The following is a 25,098-nucleotide window of genomic DNA, read 5'->3' on the forward strand; positions in this document are numbered from 1 at the left end:
CTCATCTAGTTCCAACTCCCCTGCCACAGGCAGGGACACCTTCCACTAGATCAGGTTGCTCAAAGCCTCATCCATCCTGGCCTTGAACAGTTCCAGGGATGGGGAAGCCACAACTCCTCTGGGCAACACGTTCTAGTGTTTCACCACCCTCATTGTAAAAAAATTCTTCCTTATAGATATAAGGAGTCTATAATTGAAGTCTAATCGATATCCTGCTCTGCTCAGAAGTTCCTTTTAGAAAAACAGATTGATTACCCTCTAAGGACCACTACAGGTTAAATATGAAGTATAACATCAGCAACTCTGTTTTTATTTGCAGTAGCGTCCTCTTTTCCTCATTGAAAGCAAACATAGCAGTAAATTTAATATCTAACTGATGCCAAAGGACATGCGTTTACTCTAGTGACCAACTTTTGGGACCAAGTAACCAGGACTATAATTCAGTCTACCCAGTGGCTTTTGTTCAGATTAAACACTTCAGTGTAATACCACCCTTCTCCAGAGAGGTGTTTCTGTTCCGAAATTAAATTCACTCTTCATGATAGTTAATCTGACCTAGCAATTGGAGACATTACCTCACAGTCTGACAAGAACACACATATGGATAGAAATATTTCTTCTTCTGTACATAGGTACACATAAACACACACACACCTTCTGAGGAAGGTCCTACAGTGTGATGCAGTTCCCTGAGGCCTCCTGTGGTGACCGAACCAGAATGTCTGCCAGAATTCAAGTTTGGTGCCATACAAATAGGACTCCAAGCTAGATCTCAGGTTATGTGACAGTAGTTGTCACAAGGCACCTGATCATGAAAGGAGATACACCAGTGGTTCCCTGCCTGTATACTTTGCAAGTAATGTTGTTGAGGACACCTCCTAGACTTCCTCACAAGCACAGAATATTGAAGGGAAAAAAAAAAAAAAAGGGGATATCCTGACATGTAGAGCAAAACAACATGCTGCCTTGTTTTCTGAGGAGGAGGGGAATTCTGAGGAGGAGGGGAATTCTGAGGAGGAGGGGAATTCTGAGGAGGAGGGGAATTCTGAAGAGCAATCAGACACAGGGCTAAGATCTTGATATCATTATCCTCACATTGCTGTATCTGCAGTACTGCACTGTCATTATTGTACAAAGACAGTGATGCCATGACGAAAGGGATAGCTTTCTTTTTTTGTTTGTTTGTTTCACTCCTCCTTTTGTTCTCTTTTTGCCCTTCAGTTTCTTTTGGTTTGGGTTTTGGTTTGTTTTAAAAAACAAAACAAAACAAGACAAAAAAAAAAACACATGGTGACTACCTTCTGAGTGGATATTGAAAACACAAAAAAAAAGCCAATTCTTTTATCTTGGTGTAACTCAATTGGTTTCAGTGTAAGTATACCAGTGTAACAGAAGAAAAAACAGTAGTGGTCCTAGTCTTCATGATGACACCAAACCAACCACATTCAACACCAAACATTATTAAATTTCTGAGATTTTCCAAGAACGTTTGTGTCTTTTCATTGTTGTTATACATAATAATCTAAATCTTACACAGTAGCCTGATAAGTAAGGCTCAAGGAGGTAAATAGCATTATCCCCAAGCTAAAATGAGGGAAAAAGGAAAACTGTGAAACAAAGACAAGAAGAGACTTCAGAGCATCCACCCAGGCCTCTTGCCCTTTTCCAGAGGTATCCTGGAGAACCACAAGCCCTGCTACAGAAGCTGCAGGTATGAAAGGGGTTCTTTCCCTTAGCATCCACAGGCTTTTGGTAAGTGAAATAAATTCATTTGCTAACTAGCTAGAGATTGAGGAAACAAATAAAAAACAAAGTCAATGAAGCATAAAATCTGCTCACTCTTTTCTATGTTATTAATTCTTGGGAGTTAGAATAGCATCTGACACCATATCTAATAATCTAATCTAATAATAATAATTTAATAATCTAATAAACAATAGTTTCCTTGAGGTTGGAGAAACATTCATCTACTAAATGCTACATGAACGCAGATGGACACCATCACTGCCCCAGGGATTTTCTAATCAAGCTCTATAAGGGCAGGAAAAGGGGAATTCTATCCCTGCTTTACAGATGTAAAAACTCAGGGATAAAAAACCTGAAGTACTTTCCCAAGATCCAATTTCTAACCAAAGAAATATCAGGTACTGAACCAAGTTCTCTAATAACACCATAACCCAAGCATAAGCATTGTTTAATCTTGATAACACTTCACAGCCTAATAAAAATTGTGCAATACATTTTCTACAAAGAACGAAATTTCAGTAATACGAAACCTATTGCACCCTCTGCTATCAAGGCAGAGCACGACCAAGATTTTGTATATATGTGCGTGGACAGACTATAAAGCATGTGGTGTAGCAAAAATCAGATTAGCAAATTTCTGCTGTGTACTGCTTCATAAATGTTATTCCAAAATTTTCATTGAGCTCTACAGTGAATTCCCAATACGTAGCATAACAAAAGTTTTGCCACTAGCTTAGACTTGGAGACATTCCGCTGTTCATGAATTAGAGTCTCCCATATGTCAAGTTGAATGTTAACGCCAAATCTGACACCTCTGGCTCATATATTGCGTTTGCAGGTGTTCACATCTGGCTAGGAACAAGTGAGAATGAGAACTCCTGCAACAGCAGTACAAAAAGCAAAAACAAAAGAAAAGGAAGATCTCACCGCCAAAATGCAGACTCTCAATTCTTATTAATTCTCAAAGCAATAGTAATTTCCTATATCACTTTCTAAACGACATTTGACTTGATATTTGCTGAGAACTATCATGAAACTTTTAAAAATCACATAGTTCAAAAAAGCTCTAGTGACATTTTCGAAGGGACCTTATTTCCAATTTTACTTTCACATTCAAGGAAAATACCTAAAAGGAGAGGAAGAAATTTTATCAATGAGAAAAAGCATGGATTCTAACATTTTATTGACCCTGATATTGAAAAAAATTCTGTGTATTAGAGGAATTGTCACTTACAATGGCATTGCCAGAAATAAAAGGGCAGTTACAAGAATGAAGCAACATGGTTATGACTATTTTAAGATTGAAGGTTATAAGAATGAATGAAAATAAAAGGACTGTGCATGATTGTTGTGAACAATCTTGCAAATTTCACAAGACCACCTGGATGTTCTATACCTTGCTGTTCTTGTTTCAATAAAATTTTCATTGTGTCTGTTTTCCAGCTGAGTCATTTTTACCGAGATGCAACATAAGCAGGTTACAGTGTATGTATCTATATAAAAATGTCAACTTCTCCATATTCCTCCCCTGAAACCTAATTTTCTGCACACTTAATTGTAGTACATGATTCACAATGTAATGAGTAGCTGCAAAGGGGAAAAAAAAAATGAAACAAAAGACTGGAAGGTCAGTATTTCCAGATAAATCCGTAAAACCTTCTATCCAAGTCTAACTTAGCAGGACAGCTCCTAGCTAGTCTAATTTAAAAACACAACACCTGCAATCACTGTTGCTCAAAGATTAGAGAGCAGAGCACCTCACCAATGAAGTAAGCATGCTGCGCAGGCAGAAGCCAAGAACTGTCCAGCAGGCAAACACCCTATACTGTACCCAAGGCTGTGCCAAGGGCTTCCTTCCCTGAAAATCTCACAGCCCAGCCCTTTCTTTTGAATCTATAAATTCTTTTTCAAGAACCAAACAGGACAGATAGGGATGTGAGTGAAAGACACAGAGGACTTACTCTTTTCTTCTAAGAGGGTATCACCAACTTTCTCTTTTTCCCTCTCTCTCTTTTTTTTAAAAAAGATAACAATGGACTGAGCACTCATTTGAGATATATGACATCATCTTTGTTTCTGCCTGATTCCTCAACATTTTCCTGAAGAGCTCCTGTAATATTACAGCTGGCATATCACATGCTTTCTGCTGATGCATGCTTCTGGCTGAAAAGGACTGATTTGAAGGGCCCCAGACAGTAAAAAACAGGAAGCACGACAGCAGGGCTTAGGGACAAAACGCAGGCTCCATGCCTCCCACCCCAGAGGAGATCCTGTATTGTTATCTTGTGTTGCAAGATAAGAGAGCAAATCCAGTAGATGGTGGCTACAGAGGACCTGCATAGACACATAGACTACCTATTTGTAAGGTACCAGGCACAGTTTGCCTGATATTGCTCTGGTCTGATGCAACATGCAAAGGGAAGATGCTGGTCTGTGCAATATGGGCACTAATGCACTGAAAAAAAAATGACTTTACATAAACCAGATCCATTAAGCACACAATGTTTGGGGTTTTTTATAAATATGTTAGGTGCCCTAGAGAAAACACAGTTCCAGTGGCTCACCAGGTGTTGCAGTCATTAGTCACTGTCTCTCCCTTGGCATATTCTCTTCCGTTGTGAGAACACGGGCATCTCTCAAGAGCAACACACTTGTTTTCATGGCGCACCTAAGCAAAACACAGTTTGTCAGAATGTGGGTTGGGTCTGTTGGTATGTGCCAGTACACAAAGTAAGTAAAAGACCATGTGGATAAAGAGTAAAGGAAAGGATGGAGGAAATGGTTCAAGGCTATCTAATATAAGAAAGGTATGGCATTGCTAATGTTTTTTCCCATTAACATAAATAGAGCTATGGGTACATAAATCACTTGTCTTGCTTGAGGGGCTGAACATCAGGTTAAGCTGCTGGGAAAATAGATTACAGAAGAACGTCATGATGAGAAAGTCCAACTTGACCAGAACCAGGACGCGGTGAAGATAAAATAGGCTAACCTGAATATGGAGAGCAAGTGAACAGCACACGCTTCTCACATACAACAAACTGAAGGATGGCCTACCAGAAAAGCAGCCAGACACAGGGCTCAGCTGAGCTAAAAACTGAACACTGAGTAGCAGACAAGGAGCCTCAGTGTCAGAAGAATCCAAGTGCAAAAGCAGATTCTGTTGTCACAGAAAACAGGCCCCCAACAAAGCCCACCTCCATGTCAACTCGCCTCTGAAAAATTGCAGTAGTCACTCATTTTCTTTCAAATCCCTATTTATTTCCTAGAAGGCAGGAAAAATATCAGTCCACTTGAGACATTATTCCACTCTCGCAGGCACTATTGCTGGGAAATAGGTCATTGCATTCTGTCTACAGTTTTTCCTTTTTCAGTTTTACCCTACTGATCTTGGTTTCTCTTTGTATGAGAACAAACCATTTGTGCCACTAAAAAATAAAAAAAAAAAAAGAAAACATAAAAAAACCCAAAACACAAGATTATTCCGTTTTTCCATTCCTTTTGTCTGTTTTTTTTTTTCTGTGATTGCTCCTTTTTCATTTTGAAGACAGCCAGTTTTAGAGAATCAAACAAAATCAAGGCTGGCTATGCTGTTCTTCACTTGGACATGGTTCTGCCAAGCCAGGGGTAGGTTTGGCTCTTGCTTCACAGAATACCGAAATGGAGCACACTTCCCCTCTCCCTCATTCAAAAGTCACAAAATATCACTTTCCTACTTTAAACTCTTTCTGTAAAATCATTAAAATAGTTTCTTTTTTACCATTAAACATGGGCCAATGAGATCAATGTAGTCTGAACGCCAGGTTAATAAAGTAGAATAGAGCTGCCTTTTCCTATGGGGACCTAGAACTGCCACAGGGAACTACTAATAAAAAGGATTTCACAGCCCGGAGACCCTTCATTCATATGCAGCTCCACATGCTCTGTGGCTTATGGAGAGCTATATTATGCCAAATAAACTCACGCTCATAGAAGCAAGATGGAAACAAAGAAATGCTTTTCTAGATGATAGAGCTGGGGCTCTGCCTCAGACTTCATCTCCACAAAGGACAGGGTGAAAACAGGCCAGAGAAGACCATATGTTTCCAAGGGTGTTTAATTCCTTCCTTCCTTCCTTCCTGGTGGCATTCAGGGAAAAAAGCAATATATGTCTTCACACTTATGGCTCTATTTCTGAATTTTTCCACAGTGTTCAGCAACACAGGTCACAATAGAGTTGAGGGCTAGCCTCTGGATACAAAACTTGGGATTAGGCGTCTCACTAGTAAAAGGAGGATTAGAACCTCTTCTACTTGCTCCCTCACACATCGACATGAAGGTAGTCACAGCCCATCCCCGATTCTAAAAACTGAATAGACTGGTATTAATATTTCCATCACAAACATACAGCCACCATGAAGCCACAGTGCAGCAACTGTCAATCCACTGACAAAGAGGGAAGACTACCTTGTCTGGACACTGCAGAGAGAGTGGTTGGGATTTAGATAGCTGGACATAAATGCCCAAAGTGGAATTTGACCAGAAGTCTAATTATTTTTGCTGCAAAACTCAACAGATGATGATTTTACTAATAGTAGCACACAATCTACTGTTCATATTGATACCACACCAGAAGCTGGTATAGCTGGCAGACCAAGGCCATGCTGCATTACAAGTCTGTTGAGCGCAGTACCAGATGGTACTACTAGACTGGTGGCATTATTCACAAGCAGATGGATTTTCTATTGAAGTCTCTCAATCCATCAACAGACAGCATTTAATATAGGAGATCTAACAGTCCTAAGCGCCTGACATGATGGGAGACATGAGCGTTGGGGAAGCAACCACAAGAAAAGGCACAGGTTTGTAATCAGAACGGCTGCTGTTCACTCCATCTCACACCTGTATGATGATGCTCCTGAGAGCATGCCCATGGGATTATAAGTGGCCGACTAGCTGATGAAGCTACCCACTACTTGAGGATCTGACACAAATGTTCATCATTTCCTTGCTCTGTCTTAATTGTTAAGCCTTGACATATCTTGCAAAAGGAAGGACGGTATTACAGATTTCAGAACCTTTAGGATTCTCTCCCCTACACTCTGCCATGATGAGGCTGAATTTTAATCTTTTGGTCAACACAATTTTGATGAGTATCTCACTGTCAAAGGAAGCTCAGATTTTCATTCTGTTCCTCCTGACACACCTGAGGGCTTCAGCAGAAAGACCACCAAAGATATAAAGGATAGAGAGATTAATTAAAGGAAGTGGGTCAGATTAGAACCCAATAGCTGATATGTTTTAACTCAAACAGCCTGTCACCATTTCCATGCAGACAAAAACAAGTCAAGGACATGTTAGGACAGACCACTCAACATGTACTGGTTTATACTTGACCTTTCTTATGTTAGCTGTATGCTTCTTACATTTGTTTCATGAAGCATTATGCTTGGGACAGATGCACATACCAAAAAGCTGGTACCCACCTCCTTGTGAAGAACCTGTCATGTTGTTACATAGGATAAGCCTAAACTGAAGAATACACAACAGAGCTAGCAGTCTATTAAAGTTTCTGTTGAAAACAGTTAGGAAGAAAAAACTCTTCCAAACTTTTCTGATTGAAATGTTAAGGAGGTTTTTTTCCCTTTATCTACTAACATATCATAGCTTTATAAATAGTTTTATTTCAGTGGTCAGAATACAATAAAATGTTTCATTTCAATTTTAAACTTTAATTTTGCTTCAGCTGTTGAAAACTAAAAGAAATTAATTTTATAGTTTTGAAGCGTCTGAATTTTGTGCTTTCTGATCTTTCTGCTGCTTTTGCCCCAGAAAGGTGGTTAACACTCCATTTGTATATTTATAAATATTTTCCAATGAAAAAAACCTGGAGTGCAGTAAACTACTACGAGAAAGCATATTTTTCCCCACACTTCTGCACATATGTTATGATTTATCTTTTCTGCTCTGCAAACGAGCGACAAGTATGGAGAATCTCCCACCCTCCAGATGATCAAAGACAGAAAAATAATTACTTTTCATGACATATTGAACATTTGTATTTTCAAGAAATCAAAAAAATATAAAATATCAAATCAAGACAAAGTGCAAAATTTATTTTTCGGTGGAAATAAATTAGCTTTCATCTGCATTTTCTGATTGGGGAAGTAAACAATTGATTGATGGGCAATTTCTCACCCCAACAAATTTTCCCATCTAGCCAAATGCAGCATCATGTTCATGAACAACCCTTGATTTTTTTTAAAAATTATTTTTCAGATATGTAATCCCAAATTGGCAGGCAATTTGTGCATACAGATTTCAGACTATGTATTGCTCTGTTTAAGACTGGTAACTTAGCTAACTGATCTGTAAGCATCTCTTTAGGGATAACATTGCGCTTAATTCTATATCAAGTGTATATACTTGCAAATTGTACCAGAGAGTTGTTTATGAAAACTACACATTTGATTGTTTCTCCTGATGGTATGAACCATTTTAGAGAAGCAAGAATATTAAATTTTTTTGGTAATAAGTTATTCATGACCATACATAATTTTTATATGTTACTGTACTGCAAAGGAAAAAAAAAAAAATCTTCAGTAAAATGGCACAAATTCTTCCAGAGTGATGATACGTGCAAATATTTATTCCCATAAATGTTCAGTAATCTGTTACCTCCCACAGACATTCCTACAAACAGTAGCTCACCTCCATGAGTGACTGTAAATTAATTAGGATTACAGAACACCAACGAGGGAGACTGACAAGTAAAAGAAACAGTAATACTTTTTTCCAGTCCCCTTATTGTTCAGCTCTGTTGGTAGAAGCCTGGAAAACACAGACTTTGTGACTTTGCAGCACTGTCCCTCAGTTTCCCCAGAGTCTTTAAGGTAGAGACAGGCAGGATGGAAAGGAGAACCTGGTCACCACCCCAAATCCTTCCATCTTTGGCAGACAAAAATGGGAGCACAAAGGCTCATTGCAGAATGTAGAAATAGAGAATAAGCCTCCCTCAAACCATCCTGGTTAGGTACCTATTGTAGACAAGGAGGAAACTGCTCTTTGGCAACAAGCTGGCAGGTCCTGCAGCGCCCCACGCCAGGATTCTAACATATGGCCAAGGGCACCCACATAATGAGAGCACTGAGCTTGATCCTGCCTTTGCATGGCCACGGTTACAACAAAATCACCTGTATACTGGCTTCTCCCGTCGTGGCTCTGAGAAACGCAAATCTCACAACTTTTATTCCCTGCCAGATGGGAAACCAACGAGAACAAGCAATTACAGACTCAGTTTTCTGGAAGATTGAACCATACTGTCATCTAGCGGACAAAAAGCTTATTTTACTAGTTTTTTGTTTTGTTTTGTTTTTTGTTTTTTTTAAATAAATAAATAAATGCTGGGTCTGATTCTTCTATCCAAACCCTGACAAACCATCTCGTTGAATTTAGCAGCGTGTTTCACGTCGCTGCAGAGTCAGCTGGAGTTTCCAATGCTGGGATGCCAAGGACTGTTTCTCCCGGCAAGAGTTTTATGGAACAATTGTTTGAATGATAGTTCCAACCTGCTGAAAAGGAAAATGAAATTCTATACTAAACGTGCAGGTTAATTACTAGGAAGTTGATTTGGGGAGGCTGGAGGGGGTTTTTCCTCTTTTTTTCCTCTGTTGAGTAGTTATCATAATTTGTTTTCCATTATTATCACTAAAGTGTACCATTACCATATCCTGGAACTGAAACCAAATCTCAAGCCCCTTCGCCAAATCAAAGAGTTCTAATGGTTATGTACAAAGAAAGATCTATTCGCGCTGGAGCTCTTGGAACTTCATAAGTACACAAACTTTTGTAAGTCTACTTATCATGCTACTATTTAGGAATACTTGTCTCTAAAAGGAAAGACATTTTTTAAAAAAATGTGGAAAGCAGCAACACTTGTTTTAAAATTGTGGTGAAATTTTTTTCAATGTTGATATGAATGCCTTCAAATTATGTTCTGTATTTTTCACTTTGGACCTACAAGATAATTCACAAGCCTGAGATTTTGTCTACAGCTGTCATTTTATTCTACAGTATAATCTATTTCATACATGTGTGTAACAAAATTATGGCAGCAAAATAAAAAAAAAAAAACACCACATGGATATTAATGCTAGAAATGACTGGTTTATGAGAATTCTTCTTTTTCTGTTTGTTTCTAGTAAGACAATGGAAGGAATTTGGAGGGAGAAAACACCTGTATTCATATAGAAGTAGAAAAAAACAACACATCTTTATAAAAATACATGTTTCCAGGGAAAGTTAATTGTTTTTTTTTAAATTAAATTTAAAGTAGTAGATGAAGTCAATTCATTAGAGCTGAAGCCTAAACATAAATATGCATCTTAACCCAAGAAGTAATAACCCATGTCTTCATGTGCTAATCAATGTCCAGTGCATATTAATCTGAGCCCAAACCTTGACTAGGTATAAGAGTAAAAAAATAAAAGTTATCTTTTGCATTTCTAGCCTTCCTGGGTTGCAGCATTTGAAAACATCTTGCTTTAGCATATGCCCCTCTGAGTCACAAAACTGCACCAGTACATCTCTTAAGTATGACAAGTATCAAAAAAAGTCTCACAATTGTAGAGTATTTTAGCCTTCAAACAAAATAAAGACACACCCTCAACACTTTTTTTCCTGCATCTATTAGGTATTTTTGTCTGCGTTTCATGCATGGAACTTACTTAAACTCAGCAGTTTTCTGGGACAGAGAACTCAAAAGTGCCATTTATTTAACTTCATAAAGAGGGTACCACGTGCTCCACCTCTATCCTATTCACGTGATGCCTGGCACTATATCTCCAGCCCCCAGTGAGATCCTGTGCACAACTCTTCACCTGCCCAGAGAGCGTTGCACAGCACTGAACATCAATAACTCTTTTCTATTGCTCAGAGAACAACAGCAGCAATCTGCTGCCTATTCCACTCTGTCTGCTTTTTATCAGGGCTCTAAATTGATATTGAGTTCACAGTCACTGACTTAGCAAATAACTATTTGCTATTTGCTCTATTTGAAAATGACTAAACTAAATTTGAGGCTTGCAGAGGAACATAACCCTGGCCTCCATAAAGCATTGTACCAGTGAAAAAGCATGCTCAACACACCATCTGCCACTCCAGGACACCCTCTGGCATCATCTTAGCAAGTCTCATGTTCCTTCTCATGGGGAACGCACAGGAAGGTAGCTGTAGAGATGGAGACTTCACAAGGAGGCAACTAGTATCAGCAGGAGGGTTTGGCTGTATGTGGGATGGGTATCTACTGCTAGGCTGCTATAAGACTGCTGGTAGGAAAAAAAATGAAGGTAAGGGAAAAAAAAAAAAAAAAAAAAGAGGAGCCTGCTTACCATTCCTTTTGGACAGAGGCATCCAGATATGCAGCCAGGGCTGATGCACTCCAAGTCGTAATTCTGGCAAGTCTTGGCACACTCCAGTCCTTCAGCTCTTGGATTGTTTGCAGGACAGACAAATCTTTCCATGGGGGATCTGCATGTCAAGCTCCTTTTTACTTTAAAAAATAAATTTACAAAAATTGCAGTTAGAACTCAAGTATTGTTAGCACACTATTTTTCTAAAGGATGGATCAACATTTTTATCAGAAAACTAATTTAGGCTACAGAATGGAGCAACATCACTACACCACTATGCATGACATTGTAAAGGCAACAGTCTCCACTTCTCAATGAAGTGACCTCAGTTACACTATCATAAAAGCACGTATTCTAACACAGAAGCAAAAGGAGCTGCACAAGGGTTCAATTCCCTATTACACTAGGGCTACAAGCACACTTTAGTGTGAAAAATATTCCAACCTGTAGGCAACATACGCTACCCATGTCAGCACAAAATCCATGTTCTGAGAAGCAACGGCACCACAAATTGTTGTATTTAGACTCACTTCCAACACAGAATATAATGACATGGATGACTCTTAATAACAATGCCCTTGGCTTAAATACAAAGTTTTCAAATTCTTTGAGAACTCAGGTTCTGAAAGAAGACCAGAATTTCCCAAGAAACTCCAGGTTATTATTGCAAGCAATACTAGAAATACACCTCTCTGAGGTTTTGTAAGTCTTAACACACTAATATCAGGAAAATTATGTCTTAATAACAGCACAGCAAGAGTTTGGTGAGATATACACCCACAAGACTTCACCTGAAGGAAAGTGGGGGCCAACCAGTGACACTGTTACTAGTGGTCTACCAAGACCTCCTCTGCCATTGCAATCCCATAAGCTCCATCCACATATCGGTGGGGAACCTCAAAAATTCCTGTTGGACACTAATGTCCTGTTCTTCAACGTAGTGCCAGACTCTGGAAGGCAGCTGTTGGGCTCCAAGAGGTTTTATGGCGAGATGCCAGGTGGCTGGAGGGCACACTCTAACTTTCAAGCCAAAAAGAGCTTCATTTGCATCAGAAAGGAGAACTTGCAACCTGCTAGTTGGAAGCAGAGGGTAAAAAGCTGGCTAGTTACTGATGCCATGTGATCCTCAAATAGCAACTGAGGGCCACAGATCACTGCCAAGGGACTCCTTAACCTCTTCAACTAAAGAGAGAATGCAGCGACTAGTGATAATTTTGAGAGGTGGGATGCAATGAGCCCTCCTGCACCTTCCCAAACAAACATTTTGTTTCTATCCCATAACAAAACAAAAAAAAAGGCTTAGAAGACTCACAATATCACCAGCCACTCCAAACTCTGGTACTTCTTTCCTACTCTAGAGGACCAAGAGACTGAAGAGGGGAAAAAAAAATAAATATTTTTTTAAAGTATACTAACTTCTGGCAGATGGCCTCTCATCAGCGAAAACATCTGGCAGGAAGGCACCAGGAACTCTGTTTGTACTGCAGTGCATGAAACCATTTTCACAATAGCTAGGAAAAACAAATAGAGCTTATGTTTAACGAAGTGACATTTAGCTTTCACTCACACTGTTGTATTCCGACAGGCCCTCTTATTGGGGCTGATCTGTTGCCCTCCATTCATCATGCTTATCAACCTCAAAATCAAACCTTCCTTAAGATAGTTGCAGTGATACACTAGCATGGTTAACCAGTCGTATGCTATCCCTGTCCCGCTGAATCCAAGGCACCTGCAAAGGCACAAAGCTGGGCAAGACAATAGTCAGGTCTGCTGTGGAGAGAGGTAAGGGACAACTTGGTGCCTGCAACTTATGACTTCTCTGGTAAAGGAAGAAAGGAGAAGACACTGATCCCAAAACCGGGCTTGCCAGGGACCGCCAGCAATTACATTCGTGCTCTCAGAGTACCACTACTCAATTTAACAATTAGAAATGCTTTTCAATATTTGTATAGAGGTAATTTAACGTTTAAGAAATGTAACACAGTACATTAAAGTGACATTTTAAAAGCCTTCAAAGTAGCTGTTGTCAGTAATTAAAGTCCATTTCCAACTGGCAGGAACTGTTCACGGAACAGGGCTTAGTCCTCTTTTTTTGGCTAAGATGGCATTTGAAATTATATGGATAGAGATGCAACAGCAAAACTCACCATCTGGTTTGCTGGAGGGAAAATCTTGCCCTCTTTTAAACCAGTTTCAGAAGAGGCAAAAGAATTGAGAAACAACCAGTTAACCACTTAGGCTATCCAAAAATTTCTGAGTCACAGCAAGTAGGGATGAGTTCTGAACGCTGCACTTACCACATGGTGTAATGATCCGAAAAGACATCCTCTGGCTGGAAGATCTCACCGTCATAGTAACAAGAGCACTGGGACTTTGGAACACACTCCTCACGCTCATCCAGGTAGTGCCCGGGGGGACAGTAGCATCCTTCCACACAGAGCTCATCACAGTCCTCATCTGGGTAGGACAGAGATCTGCAGGTCTGGTTGCACGGCGTCCCACACTGCCGGTACACTTGGTCTTCAGGACAGGTCATTGCTGTTAAATGATATGCATATCAGGGAGACTGGCATTTGATCCAAAAGAAAAGCTGCCTAAACCAGACTAGGAAGCTGGAGACTAAAATGTATTTACTCAATTTACTCATTGATGGAGGCCTGTACTACATTGCCTGTTATGCTGTTTCTCCTTAACTTTGCAGTACCAGTGGAGCCTAGGGCACTGCTTATACATACACAAGCAAATCTCTACTGTGTGCAGTTCCCAATAAACGTTGGGATTGGATTGCAAACCCTGCAATGGAAATCCATCCACAAAATTTCATCTAGAATGAAAAACACAGGCTGCGTCCAACCTCTGTTACTACTCGGATCTATAAGTTAGGAACGTTACAAGTGTCATGTGCATATTCACACTCCATTTCCTTTGCAACATGGTTAGGGACAATTTGGTCAAAATAAGTAGAAATGTAGTTTTCTGCCTTGATAAGCAGGTGGTACAACAGTCTAAAGCCTCACATGCCAGCTCTTAGTGATTTCTGTGGAAACAGGTGCAAATAATGAAGTCATTTAGTGATCGTGAAACCAAACCTTGGGTACTAACAATTTTTGACAACGAACTCATTTTTATGGAGGCCTAATTATGGCCTTTGGAGCCATTTTGGCTTCTTTGTTTATAATATTTCCACTTTGCTCTACAGCACTGATTTTGAGGCAACCTTCTCGGCATACATCAGCATCGGCACTAGGTGGCAGCTATGACAACATATTTCATAAAATGAGAAAACAAGTTGGTATTACCAAGAGCTTTTAACAAGCCTCCTGATAACCAGGATTTACAAAACCTGTCGTTTGTAGCAACCTCCCAAAGCAAACAGCCAGAGTGGTAAGGTGATGAGGTAGGACGTTTTGTGGAGTGAGGGAAGCAGCTGCAAATAAAAGTTGGCACATTTGTACCGTGTTAAAACCAAGATCGAGGGGTTACAGAGAAGTCTTCCTCTTGTCATCCCTGCAGAACGATCCAATAATCCCTACTCTTTTCTGTGAGCACATGCCGCTGGAAAATGTAGCGGCAACAGCAGTAAAAGGAAAACTACAGCAAAGCTACAGTTCTGCTGCTAGCAGGGCTGAACTAATGTTTACCTTCACAAACTTCTTCTGAAATCAAGAATTACATCTACTTACTGAAGAGAGGCATGGTTGCACCAACATCTCCCGGACTCCTGTTGAGGCACTTGTAGTCCTGCACGTGGGAACGTAATCCCCTAACTTGAGGATCCAGCCCAAATCATCCAAGGTGATTTGAAGCCTTCTTCAGAGTAAAGATCTCCCAAGTTCTGGGCTTGTGCCAAAAATATTTAACATACGTTTCACAACATAGCTAAAGAAATTTATGTGTGCTCATCAACGCAGTAGGTAAATACCTCCTGACTCAGAAATAAATAGATGAGTCTTTGGCAGCTATTCACAGAACAGTGCTTCTAATTTACATAAACCCGATCTTCACAGTAAATCAAATACTGAACAGGCACAGCCAAGGGCTGAGGACCATTTTAAAAGAAATTTTCATTATTGAAGGCACGTGCAAGCAGGACGACCATGAAGCCTCAGATAAAACTGTGATTTGCTACACAGGAACCTCTGGAAAGAAGGAATTGGTTTGGCAGATTTCAGGCGGGTACACCAGTTTACTAGCGTTTCAAGATTCAAAAAGGATAGGATAACATCCCAACATCCTGCCCTACTTTCTAGTCAGTGGTAACACTCCCTGCCCGCAGGGACAAGTTTACAGCAGATCCCTTTCTAAGATAAAGCTTTGCAACTCATCTTACCTGCCCATGCACTTCCTAAGATTTTAGAAACATCCCCCGTTTTTCCAGTTATGCTACCCGATGCCATGTTTACACTCCAAGTCCAAATCCTCTCCTCCATCACCTCTCAGCAACATCTGTTTTTAACAGCAAAAACACAAGACAACTGACCTGGGAGGGGACTGTTGTCTGTACATTTTAAAACACACTGTCACTAAAAGAAACAAACAAAAAAAAACCAGCACATCCTGCTATTGCCAGGAAAATGAGAGAAAAAGGTGAGGTGCATCTAGTCTCTACAGATGCCTGTTATAAAACTGAAGCAGCTCAATGCTGTGCTCTGAAGCTCAGCCTGTCTCAGGGATAAGATGGGAAACAGTGAGAAAGCATTAGAAAAATGTGCATCCATCATACAGTTCATCCAGCTTCTTGTGGGTCAGCTTTCAACCCAGAGTGAAAGGGGCATAAATCCTTCCAAGCTTCTCAGGTAGCATAAGATGAAAACGCAGTTATGCCTAGGACAGATGCTCCGGGCAAAGACACACTCTGTCAGGACCGAATTTCACACAGCTGCTCCAGCAGCACCAGCCAGCATGCTGAGCCCCACCATAAAATGTAGCCATCCTCACAAGCTGCTCAGAGCCTGCCCTTAATTCCCTGCTCCCCACTCCAGCCCTCCTGGATCTATCCCATACAAATCCTCTCATTTAAGACATGCAAAGACAAAAACTGCCCCACCACCATCACATTAAGGAAAACAGTGGGCTTATCAACAGGTCCTACAACCGGAAGAAAGGTCTAGGGTCCTGTTGACTGACTACCTTTTGCCACAAAACAATACATACATACATATATATACACACACAAAAGACAGAGTCATAGAATCATTTAGGTTGGAAAAGGCCCTTAAGATCAAGTTCAATCACTAACCTAACAGTACCAAGTCCACCACGAAAACATGCCCTAAATGCCACATCTACATGCTTAAATACCTCCAAGGCCTGGTGACTCAACCATTTCCCTGGGCAGCATACTCCTGTGCTTGACAATCCTTTCTGTGAAGACATTTTTCCTAACATCCAATCTAAACCTCCCCTGGTGCAATTTGAGGCCATTTCCTCTTGTCCTATCACTTCCTACTTGGGAGAAGAGATAAACACCTCACTACAACCTCCTTTCAGGTAATTGTAGAGAGCAATAAGGTCTCCCCTCAGCCTCCTTTTCTCTGGGCTAAACAATTCCCGTTCCCCCAGCTGCTCCTCATAGGACTTGTTCTCTAGATCCTTCATCAGCTTCCTTGCTCTACTTTGGACAAGCTCCAGCACCTCAATGTCCTTCTCGTAGTGAGGGGCCCAAAACTGAACACAGAAGTCGAGATGCAGCCTCAACAGTGCTGAGCACAGGAGAACGATCACTTCCCTGCTCCTGCTGGCCACGTTATTTCTGATCCAAGCCAGGATGCTGTTGGTCTTCTTGGCCACCTGGGCACACTGCTGGCTCATATTCAGCTGGATGTTGATCAATACCCTCAGGTCCTTTTCCACCAGGCAGCATTCCAGCCACTCTTCCCCAAGCCTGCAGCGTTGCATGTGGTTGTTGTGACCGAAGTGCAGGACCCAGCACTTGACCTTGTTGAACGTCATACAGTTGGCCTCAGCGCACCGATCCAACCTGTCCAGATCCCTCTGTAGAACCTTCCTACCTTTAAGCAGATCAACACTCCCACTCAACTTGATGTCATCTGCAAACTTACTAAGGGTGCACTCGATCCTCTCCTCCAGATCATTGATAAAGATATTAAACAGAACAGGCCCCAGTACTGAGCCCTGGGGAACACCACTTGTGACCAGCCGCCAACTGTATTTAAGTCCATTCACCACAACTCTTTGGGCCTGGACATCCAGCCATTTTTTTAACCCAGTTTTTTATTTGCATGTGCATGAGAGAGACAGCCTTTTCCATGCAGCATGAAGGGACTGGCTCTGTTGCTTATTCACAGCAGACTGCAGGGGTAGGAGTCAGCTCTTAAACAATCAAACTGCAACTAAAACAATTTCAAAGACGTGGGAGATAAATGCACTTGTTAGCTTGACACACAGCAGAAATGCTGTGCTACGCTAATGACTTACCTCCCTGCCACTTATCCACTTCAGATCAAGGAAACCAGTTTTGTCAAGTCATTTCCCAAGAAACTGAATCTCTGTTGACCAAGGCAGGAGCAGAGCACTCGCTCAGCCCACTGGGCCATCAGAACAAATTACACAATCTGCACATTCACATCTCAAGCCCATTAAAAGAGGGATTGTTCTCCTTTATGTGACAGGGTATGTCTGGGGCATCAGGATTATTTAATGGGGGCTGATGGATCTGCAATCAGGGAAATCGTCACTTTATGAGAGCATAAAGCTCTCTGTAATGCACAGAGAGGAGGAAGCAGCTCTGCACTATTAAAGATTAATTGTGAAAATTGACTTGTTCAATTACAGAAAGAACGATGGTGCATTATCGCTGCTCTTTCTTTCAGCCTCCAGACCTGCACATTTTTAAAAGGATTTTTATTACATTACTGTTCAACTATCTGAACATTTACATAAATTAGGTAAAATATTATGAAACCATGCAGCAGTTAAACATAAACTGGTTTTGTTCTCATCCGCAGTAAATACTCTCCAGCCTGTAGAAGCTATAGGCACTGACCTTACAAGTACAGACCCTACCAGGTGGAAAATCAGTGACCTCTCGTTCTCTCTCTCTCCCAGTTTCTACACACTCAGTTTACACAGTTTTTCCTGCTCCCTGTTCGGGAAGCAGTAGCAGAACAGATCTGGAGGGCTGCCAAGCATACTTGCTTTTCCTTAAAATTTTCAATTGTCTCCTTTCCTTAATAGTAAAGTTGCTCAGGAAAATGGAAAAACATCCATTTTGCAAATATTTATGGGGGGAAGTGTGGCCATGTTCCATCAAATTCCACTGCAATTGATTTTTTTCCTACCACATTGACCTAACAGAAAAAGAAAAGAAATAAATAAAAGATGTTGGCTTCTTCTGCTCCAGCTTCTTAGCAGTTTGGCTATTAATCTTGCGCTGGACTGATCTATGCAAAAACATTCTATTCTTTCTGTTACTCCACCTCTGTAACTCAAACCTTCAGTCTGAATTTTTGTTCTATCCTCTTACATCATGTCATCTTTTAGACTGCAAGCCTTTGAACCAGGGTTGCCACTTATTACAGGCAGTATCCTGCAAACAATTCTCAGGGGAATTCAAAACCCAGTTCTTGCTATCACAGGAGTTAAACGTCTATACAACATTTCACAGACAAAGCTCTTGTTTGCCTAGCTCAGTGGTGCCACCCACGGTCTGTTGATTAAGGTTCAGGATCTCATTTTGAACCAGCTGCCACATCATACTAGAATTTACAAGGATAAGAAAGAAAGGAACTCATATGTGGTTTGCAAAATCATGTTCACCCACTAGCTGAATGGTGTACACGGAATGAGATCTGACTTGGATCTCAGACCTCCGCACTGACAGGGTGATAATCAAACTGCAGAGAGAGAGAGATGCCAAAGAGGTTGTGGGATCTCCATCCTTGGAGATATTCAAAACTTGTCCAAACAGGACCACAGGGAATCTCCTGTAAGTTAGTCCTGCTATGAGCAAAAGACTGACAGAGGTCCCTTCTGACAGAAGTTCGTCTGTAGTCGTATGATTCTATTTTATGATATCACTTGACTAAGTACCTGTCTTTGTGCTTCCTCCATAACCTCAACTTCGGGTAAAGTCAGGAGTCATGACAAGGTCAGGAGCTGGGAAGTTTGGGCCTTGAAAGAAGGAGGAACCAAAAAGGGATTCATACATTGCTACAAATCTCTTGGGGATTCGCACGCTAGAATATTCAGGAAGTGGAAATCTATTCAAAAGCTCTGCTAAGGTATGTCAGATGACTGCTTTTCTCCTCCAGTGCTGAGCAGTCTCTGTGAACAGTTTTTGCTTCCTTGCTAGAGCAGAGGAAATACACACTCTCTGATCATTTTCCATAAAGAATATTTGGCACCTTGCAGAAATCATCTCATTCTAGATTCCTCATCTGACATTGCCGAGAAATTCCTTCGAGACAAGGAAAATAAGTGGGTTTTAGGAGCATGTCACTTACGGCAGAAGTCAGGATCTCTCCACTGGACCAGGATGCTCTTCCTAGCACAGGCTGCTGCATAATTAGCAATAGCAGAGCACAGACAATCCTTCCCATTGGAGCAGGAGCAAACATCAAAGCGGCAGTTCTTCACATAGGGAGCGGGACTGATTTCATGGTGACAGGGTTCGAATGCAGAAGACATCAGAATTGAGCAGGAGTCCCCAGCGTATTTGGCTAAAAAGAGAAAATGATATGCTTGCACTGAAACAATCAGTGGCTTACAAGAATATCTAGAAGAGCCACAGTAAGCATTTTTTTTCTTTTGTAAAAGAAAAAAAAAAACCACACAAAAAAAACACACCAAACCAAAACCAAAAAACCCACACAGAAGAATAAAACAGGATGAAGTAGGCACAGATAGCATCATAGCTCATAGGTCAGGAGCTCCACTAAAAGACTAATGTTTCACTTGTAAAACAAATCAAGGAAAAGCAATGCTTTTATATTCTGTTACCATTATTCCTGGTGCCGTACTTCCTTTTACAGGGCCTTTGCTTTCTGCTGCTTTTTATATTTGCAAAATTAAACCTTCTAGGCTGCACTACACTGATGAATCACCAGTGTCTGCTCTGATCTACAGCCATAAGATTTTCTGTGTGCTTGCTTGTCCCAGAAATCAGAGGTTGCGGTAACACCTGGGACAAGAAAATTTCTCCCCATGTCCAACCAAGACAGCCAAGCAAGCAATACGAAGGAAATGAGGAAGGCTGTCTGTTGGGATGCAGTAAAAGAAGGGAGACAAGGGATCGGCCAAAGTGTATAAGGTGTAATGACAGAGGGGTGAGGAAGACAAGTGTTTTGTCCACTCAGAGGATAAACATAGTATTGCTACCACTTGCAAGATGAGTTCCAGTGGCACAAGTTTGTGCTGCGGCTATGATGGTCTACCTCTGACTGTGGTCCAAACTGAATAGCAGCATGATCTCACATTACTGATTTTTGTTGTCAATTTTCACAAAATATTGCATTTCCTATAGGAAGCCTACATCAATCAGTGTGTCTCTGTTTGTTTACTAGTTTGTTGTTAGGGTTTTTATAAACAGACATTACAACCACCCCACTGGTAATGTAAGCAACACTAGCTGCCTCTCTTTTTCTTTATTTTTATTTTATTTATTTATTATTTTTATTGTTATGTAAAATGGAAGATCACAATTTGCTGCATATGTTAATTTCGGATGGAGTTCAGTACCTAAACGAGGATTAAGATTGCAGGGGTCACTGTCTTGTTTTAATAAGTCTTGGCAGTCTGCTTTGAGCTTCCAGGAGTTTCCAAAATCTTCCAGAAAAGCTTCCACCATGCCAGAAGGCGTGAGAAAATCGTCCCCTTGGTTACCATTGTAATTTCCACAGAGCCCACACATCCTTTCGGAATAGACTGGAGACAGCTAAGGAACACAATATTAACCTGGTCATCCTCCAGAATAGGTCACCACTGTATAGCAAGATTCTCTAAAGAATGAACCATACACACTTTAACAATCAAGGAAATTCTCAAATACACCTTAAAATACTAAAGACACAATTTCATGGTACTACATTTTAAAATTTCTAACAAAAACTCTACTATTAGTAGCAGTAGCACAATTTTTGCACGGTAAAGTGATAATTTCAGATGGCAAGTGAAGATGACTTGGAGAAAAACGGCTTGCTTTTGTGCCTTGATCAGCACTTCAGTTTAATTTTTCCCTATTTTAATATAGTGAGATAATTTTCAATGGTAATTTGAGCAAAGATACAACATTTGAATCTATTTCACATTTTAAAAGAAAATTCGCAGATGAAGAAAATTTAAACAGATTGTTTTGTCACAAAACAGAGACAATGTTGGAGGAGTTGTTTGCTTCAAGATTAAGGGCCATTAATAAAATAAGGAAGAGACTACTACCCCTAAAGCTACATTACTTCACATTAGAGCTTCCTCCTGCCTAAAGAAACTTATGACGCACTAAAAGCGGCATTGCAAACAACCCACGTAGCAGATCTACTTTTCACCCTGATTTATTCCTATTGTAAATCAAAGGACGTCTGAAATGGGACCCTAAACTTAGAGGTAAACTGAGGGAAGTCTCCTAAATAACATCTGCAACACAATGACACCGATATCTTTTATTCCAGTAGGAATTGTCAGTTTCTATTAGAAGTAAGTATCTGGCACGTCACAAATACTAGCGGCTGTCTTCAGGAGCTGACTCAGTGCTTTAATGCTACAGCAGCTCTATGCATGCATTTACTAGAGTGCCACTCTTCGTCAGATTGGCAGGAGTAACCAGTGGAACAGAACCAAAAAATCTAGAACACCACATTTTTGAAGAGAACTGGTTTTCTGTATAGCTAAAAATAAAAACAAAAACATTCTCCAAAATATAACCTAATACTACCTTCCCTTCAAACACAGTGGTCAGAGAGTAAATATGGAGCATTGAACGGAACAATGATGAATTCTTAGAGGATACATAGCCTTACTACTCCGATGGCCAAGGATGCTACTTTTTCACATATGGACAATGCCACAAAACCTCAAATTCTGACATATTTTCAAAACACCGGTACTTGACTGGACGCCTGAATCACAAATATCAAGTGGTCACAGAAAGGGGAGTCTTCTTGAGGAACACAGAAAGAATTTTTGCCAGAAGTCTGGCCAAGGTAGTGGAAGTGTATCATCACTTCCCCCAATTGTCAGAAATGTTTGGCAACAGGTCAGTCTACAGATCTGGGATAAATTAACTCTCTAAAAGCAATTAAAAAGTTGCTTTAGATACCCAGCAAGGGAAGGAACTCAGAGCAGAACTGAATAAATGCAGACGATTGGAGAAACTTCCAACACTTTTATGGGTAAAGGATATGGAGCAGAAAATTAGATTTGTTTTAACTGTAAGAAAGAATTTGCCAGGCTATATGGGTCTCTGACCAGGCAGAAAAATACTTTGAATACTGAGGAAAGCCAAAACTTTTGAGATGTGCCAAGGGACTGAACTGAATTATTCTTGGCCCAAAAACAACTTCTAGGACCCTTGGAGCACAGAGATACAGGCTAGATCAAAACAACGACAAAACCACAGATGCTTTCTAAAGTTATTCTCAACCTTTCTGCTCTGCTTTCTTTTCAACTCTTGCACTCATTTCTGAACCAGCTTTCATGTACTCTTACACTCTGCCGGATGTGACATTTAAGCCAGATTTTGGGGCAGGTGAGGAGAGTACAAAAGCAGTGTCACGGTTCAGAGAGGGCAGCGCTCGCTGCTCGGTAGAAAACCCCAGGAAAACGGGCGTTCTTGTCAAGACTCTTCTCAGTGAGCAAACCCACCCCAGGTGGGGCCCAACTGCAGATCCCCTACCCCAAGTGGGGCCAGAGGCAGCAGGGCTGTGGCCAAGCACCCGTCCGTGCAAAAAGGGCAGGTGCACGCAGGTCCGCGGACGCCCAGCACCACGCAGGAGCGCATCGCCCTGACTCAGCACCCATAGCCTGCAGGTCATCACACCAAGAAGTAACACTGCAGGTGGACTCATGCTCCCAAGGGAGCGGATACAGCCTCAGGGACAACACCCGCAGTCCCCGAGACCTACGGATTGAAAGAAAACAGTCGCTTGTACGAGCAAAGAGGGCAACAGATGGCTTAGCTGGAGAAGCTGGGATGGTTTACCAGGTATCAGGAGACTACTCCGCAATAAATAATCTTCCCCACTTTCCTCATAGGCTTTTCTGTGCTGCAAATCATTCTGCAGCTTGTGACACACACAAACAAACAGTGGTTTACGTAAAGCATTCTGTTGTTGTAGACAGACTGCTTCCCTTACAGCTCATTTCTTTTAAACCTGGTTTGGGTATTTCTACACTCCGCTGCAGTCTGTAGCACAGACAAATCCTAATTGTTAATGAAGGGTGACTTTGAACGTTTCTCACACTAGAAGGAGCATGCAATATATCTTCTGTGAGTTACTTGATTTTTCCAGGAAATTTTGAGTAACTGTGTCTCTGGAACCATATTCTTCCCTTACTTTAAGTAACACAAATCCATTGCTTTAGATGGGACAGTCAAAGCAAACAAAAGCAAAAATCCAGTTTGAAGGGTATCTGCTGAACGAAACACAAAACTATTCATGGTTAATAACGACAGTCATTGCACAAAAAGAGAGGGGGAAAAAAAAAAGCTACCGAGCTGCTGTAGGATGAACATGTTTGTTTCTGGAATACAAAAGGACCTGTATATTGCTCTGGGGGTAGCAAAAGAGAATGGAATTTCTAACATGCAACACAAAGCAATTTCTCACTTCAGACAAGAAAATCTTTGTGCATGTTTAGGTGGGACGAGAGAGGGGGCAAAAAGGCAAAAATAAAACAGACAGAAAGAAAGAGTACCTTCACTAGGAGTTCACCATGACCATTCCAGTCAATCTGCAAATCCTCCCCATACGTAAGGCGAATGGAAGTCCTCACTGTGCGCTGGATACGGAGGGCGCCTTAAGACAACCACGAAGTGTCAGTCAGTCGAGCTACGACGCGGTGTTTCATTGCCTGGGACTGCTGTGTCTTGCTGAAGAGGCCAGAGTGGCTGGCACAGAGCAGGGGGCATGCAGGTCTGCCAAAGCAAGGGGTGCTAGCAGTGCCCACTTCACGCTTCCCAAGCTTTGTGCGTGCCCAACAGTTTACATCTGCATGAACTTGTCCGTAGGCTCTGCTTTAAGGCATGCAGGAGCCTTAGGAGACGATATATGTGCATTCTGCAAAACCTCAGGCATTAACTGTGACATTTTTGCAAGGTAACTGGAGGGATTTCAAGCTTCTGGATAAAAAATAATAATAATTTTAAAAAGTATAGACCAACAGTGGTTTTCAAGATCACAGCTCACAAATACAGACCAGCTTAACTCTCCTGATTTTAGAGGAGCTGAGCCAAGTTGTGTCTGCTGCATGGACAGAAGCTGGAAAGACAGAGCTTCTAGAAGAGGCTGCAAGTGAGAATTTGGTATTGAAAACACTTTTTGACTGAACTGGGCTAAGGCATGCCAGAAAACACTAGTAAGTAGGACCCCCCTTCAGTGGCTGGCCAGAGTTAGACCATGCAAACACACCTTGTAGCAAAGGGATCTGTATGTCCTGTCCATTCAGTGAAATTCCTCCTCCATGTTTCATTTTAATGAGGCTGTTGTCCATATCCCGGATTCGGACAGAAGCTGAGCGAGTGCACACGGCATCAGGATCATCTGCACACTACAGAGAAGGAAAAATTTACCTTAAACCTCAAGCTTTTATTTTATTGGTGACTTAGGCCCAGGACCCTTAAAGGGATTTCAGCATCTACTTCGGGAGGTGTTAAGCATCTCGATGGCTTTATGGATCTAATTTCTGCATCCCACAAACACCACATTGGCAGCTTCTCTTCCATTATCCTGTTTATCACACAGCAGGGAGCTATCTGCAGCTCCCTATCTCACAGCTTGGAAAGCAATTT

General features: G+C 41.1%; 1 protein-coding gene across 1 annotated transcript in view; it reads right to left on the bottom strand.

Annotated features, from left to right (window-relative positions):
* Positions 1-25,098, bottom strand: part of VWF (von Willebrand factor) — a 139,293-nt gene that overhangs the window by 81,046 nt on the left and 33,149 nt on the right. Inside the window, exons 12-19 of the mRNA XM_086610754.1 lie at positions 24,719-24,857; positions 24,006-24,106; positions 20,835-21,030; positions 19,601-19,816; positions 13,433-13,673; positions 12,552-12,646; positions 11,115-11,275; positions 4,311-4,414 (exon numbers count right to left, since the gene is read on the bottom strand). Coding sequence (XP_086466880.1) covers positions 4,311-4,414; positions 11,115-11,275; positions 12,552-12,646; positions 13,433-13,673; positions 19,601-19,816; positions 20,835-21,030; positions 24,006-24,106; positions 24,719-24,857 — 1,253 coding nt within the window. The remainder of the gene's footprint in view (positions 1-4,310; positions 4,415-11,114; positions 11,276-12,551; positions 12,647-13,432; positions 13,674-19,600; positions 19,817-20,834; positions 21,031-24,005; positions 24,107-24,718; positions 24,858-25,098) is intronic.

The sequence above is a fragment of the Tauraco erythrolophus genome, chromosome 4 (assembly GCF_009769465.1).
Source record: "Tauraco erythrolophus isolate bTauEry1 chromosome 4, bTauEry1.pri, whole genome shotgun sequence".
Lineage (NCBI taxonomy): Eukaryota > Metazoa > Chordata > Aves > Musophagiformes > Musophagidae > Tauraco > Tauraco erythrolophus.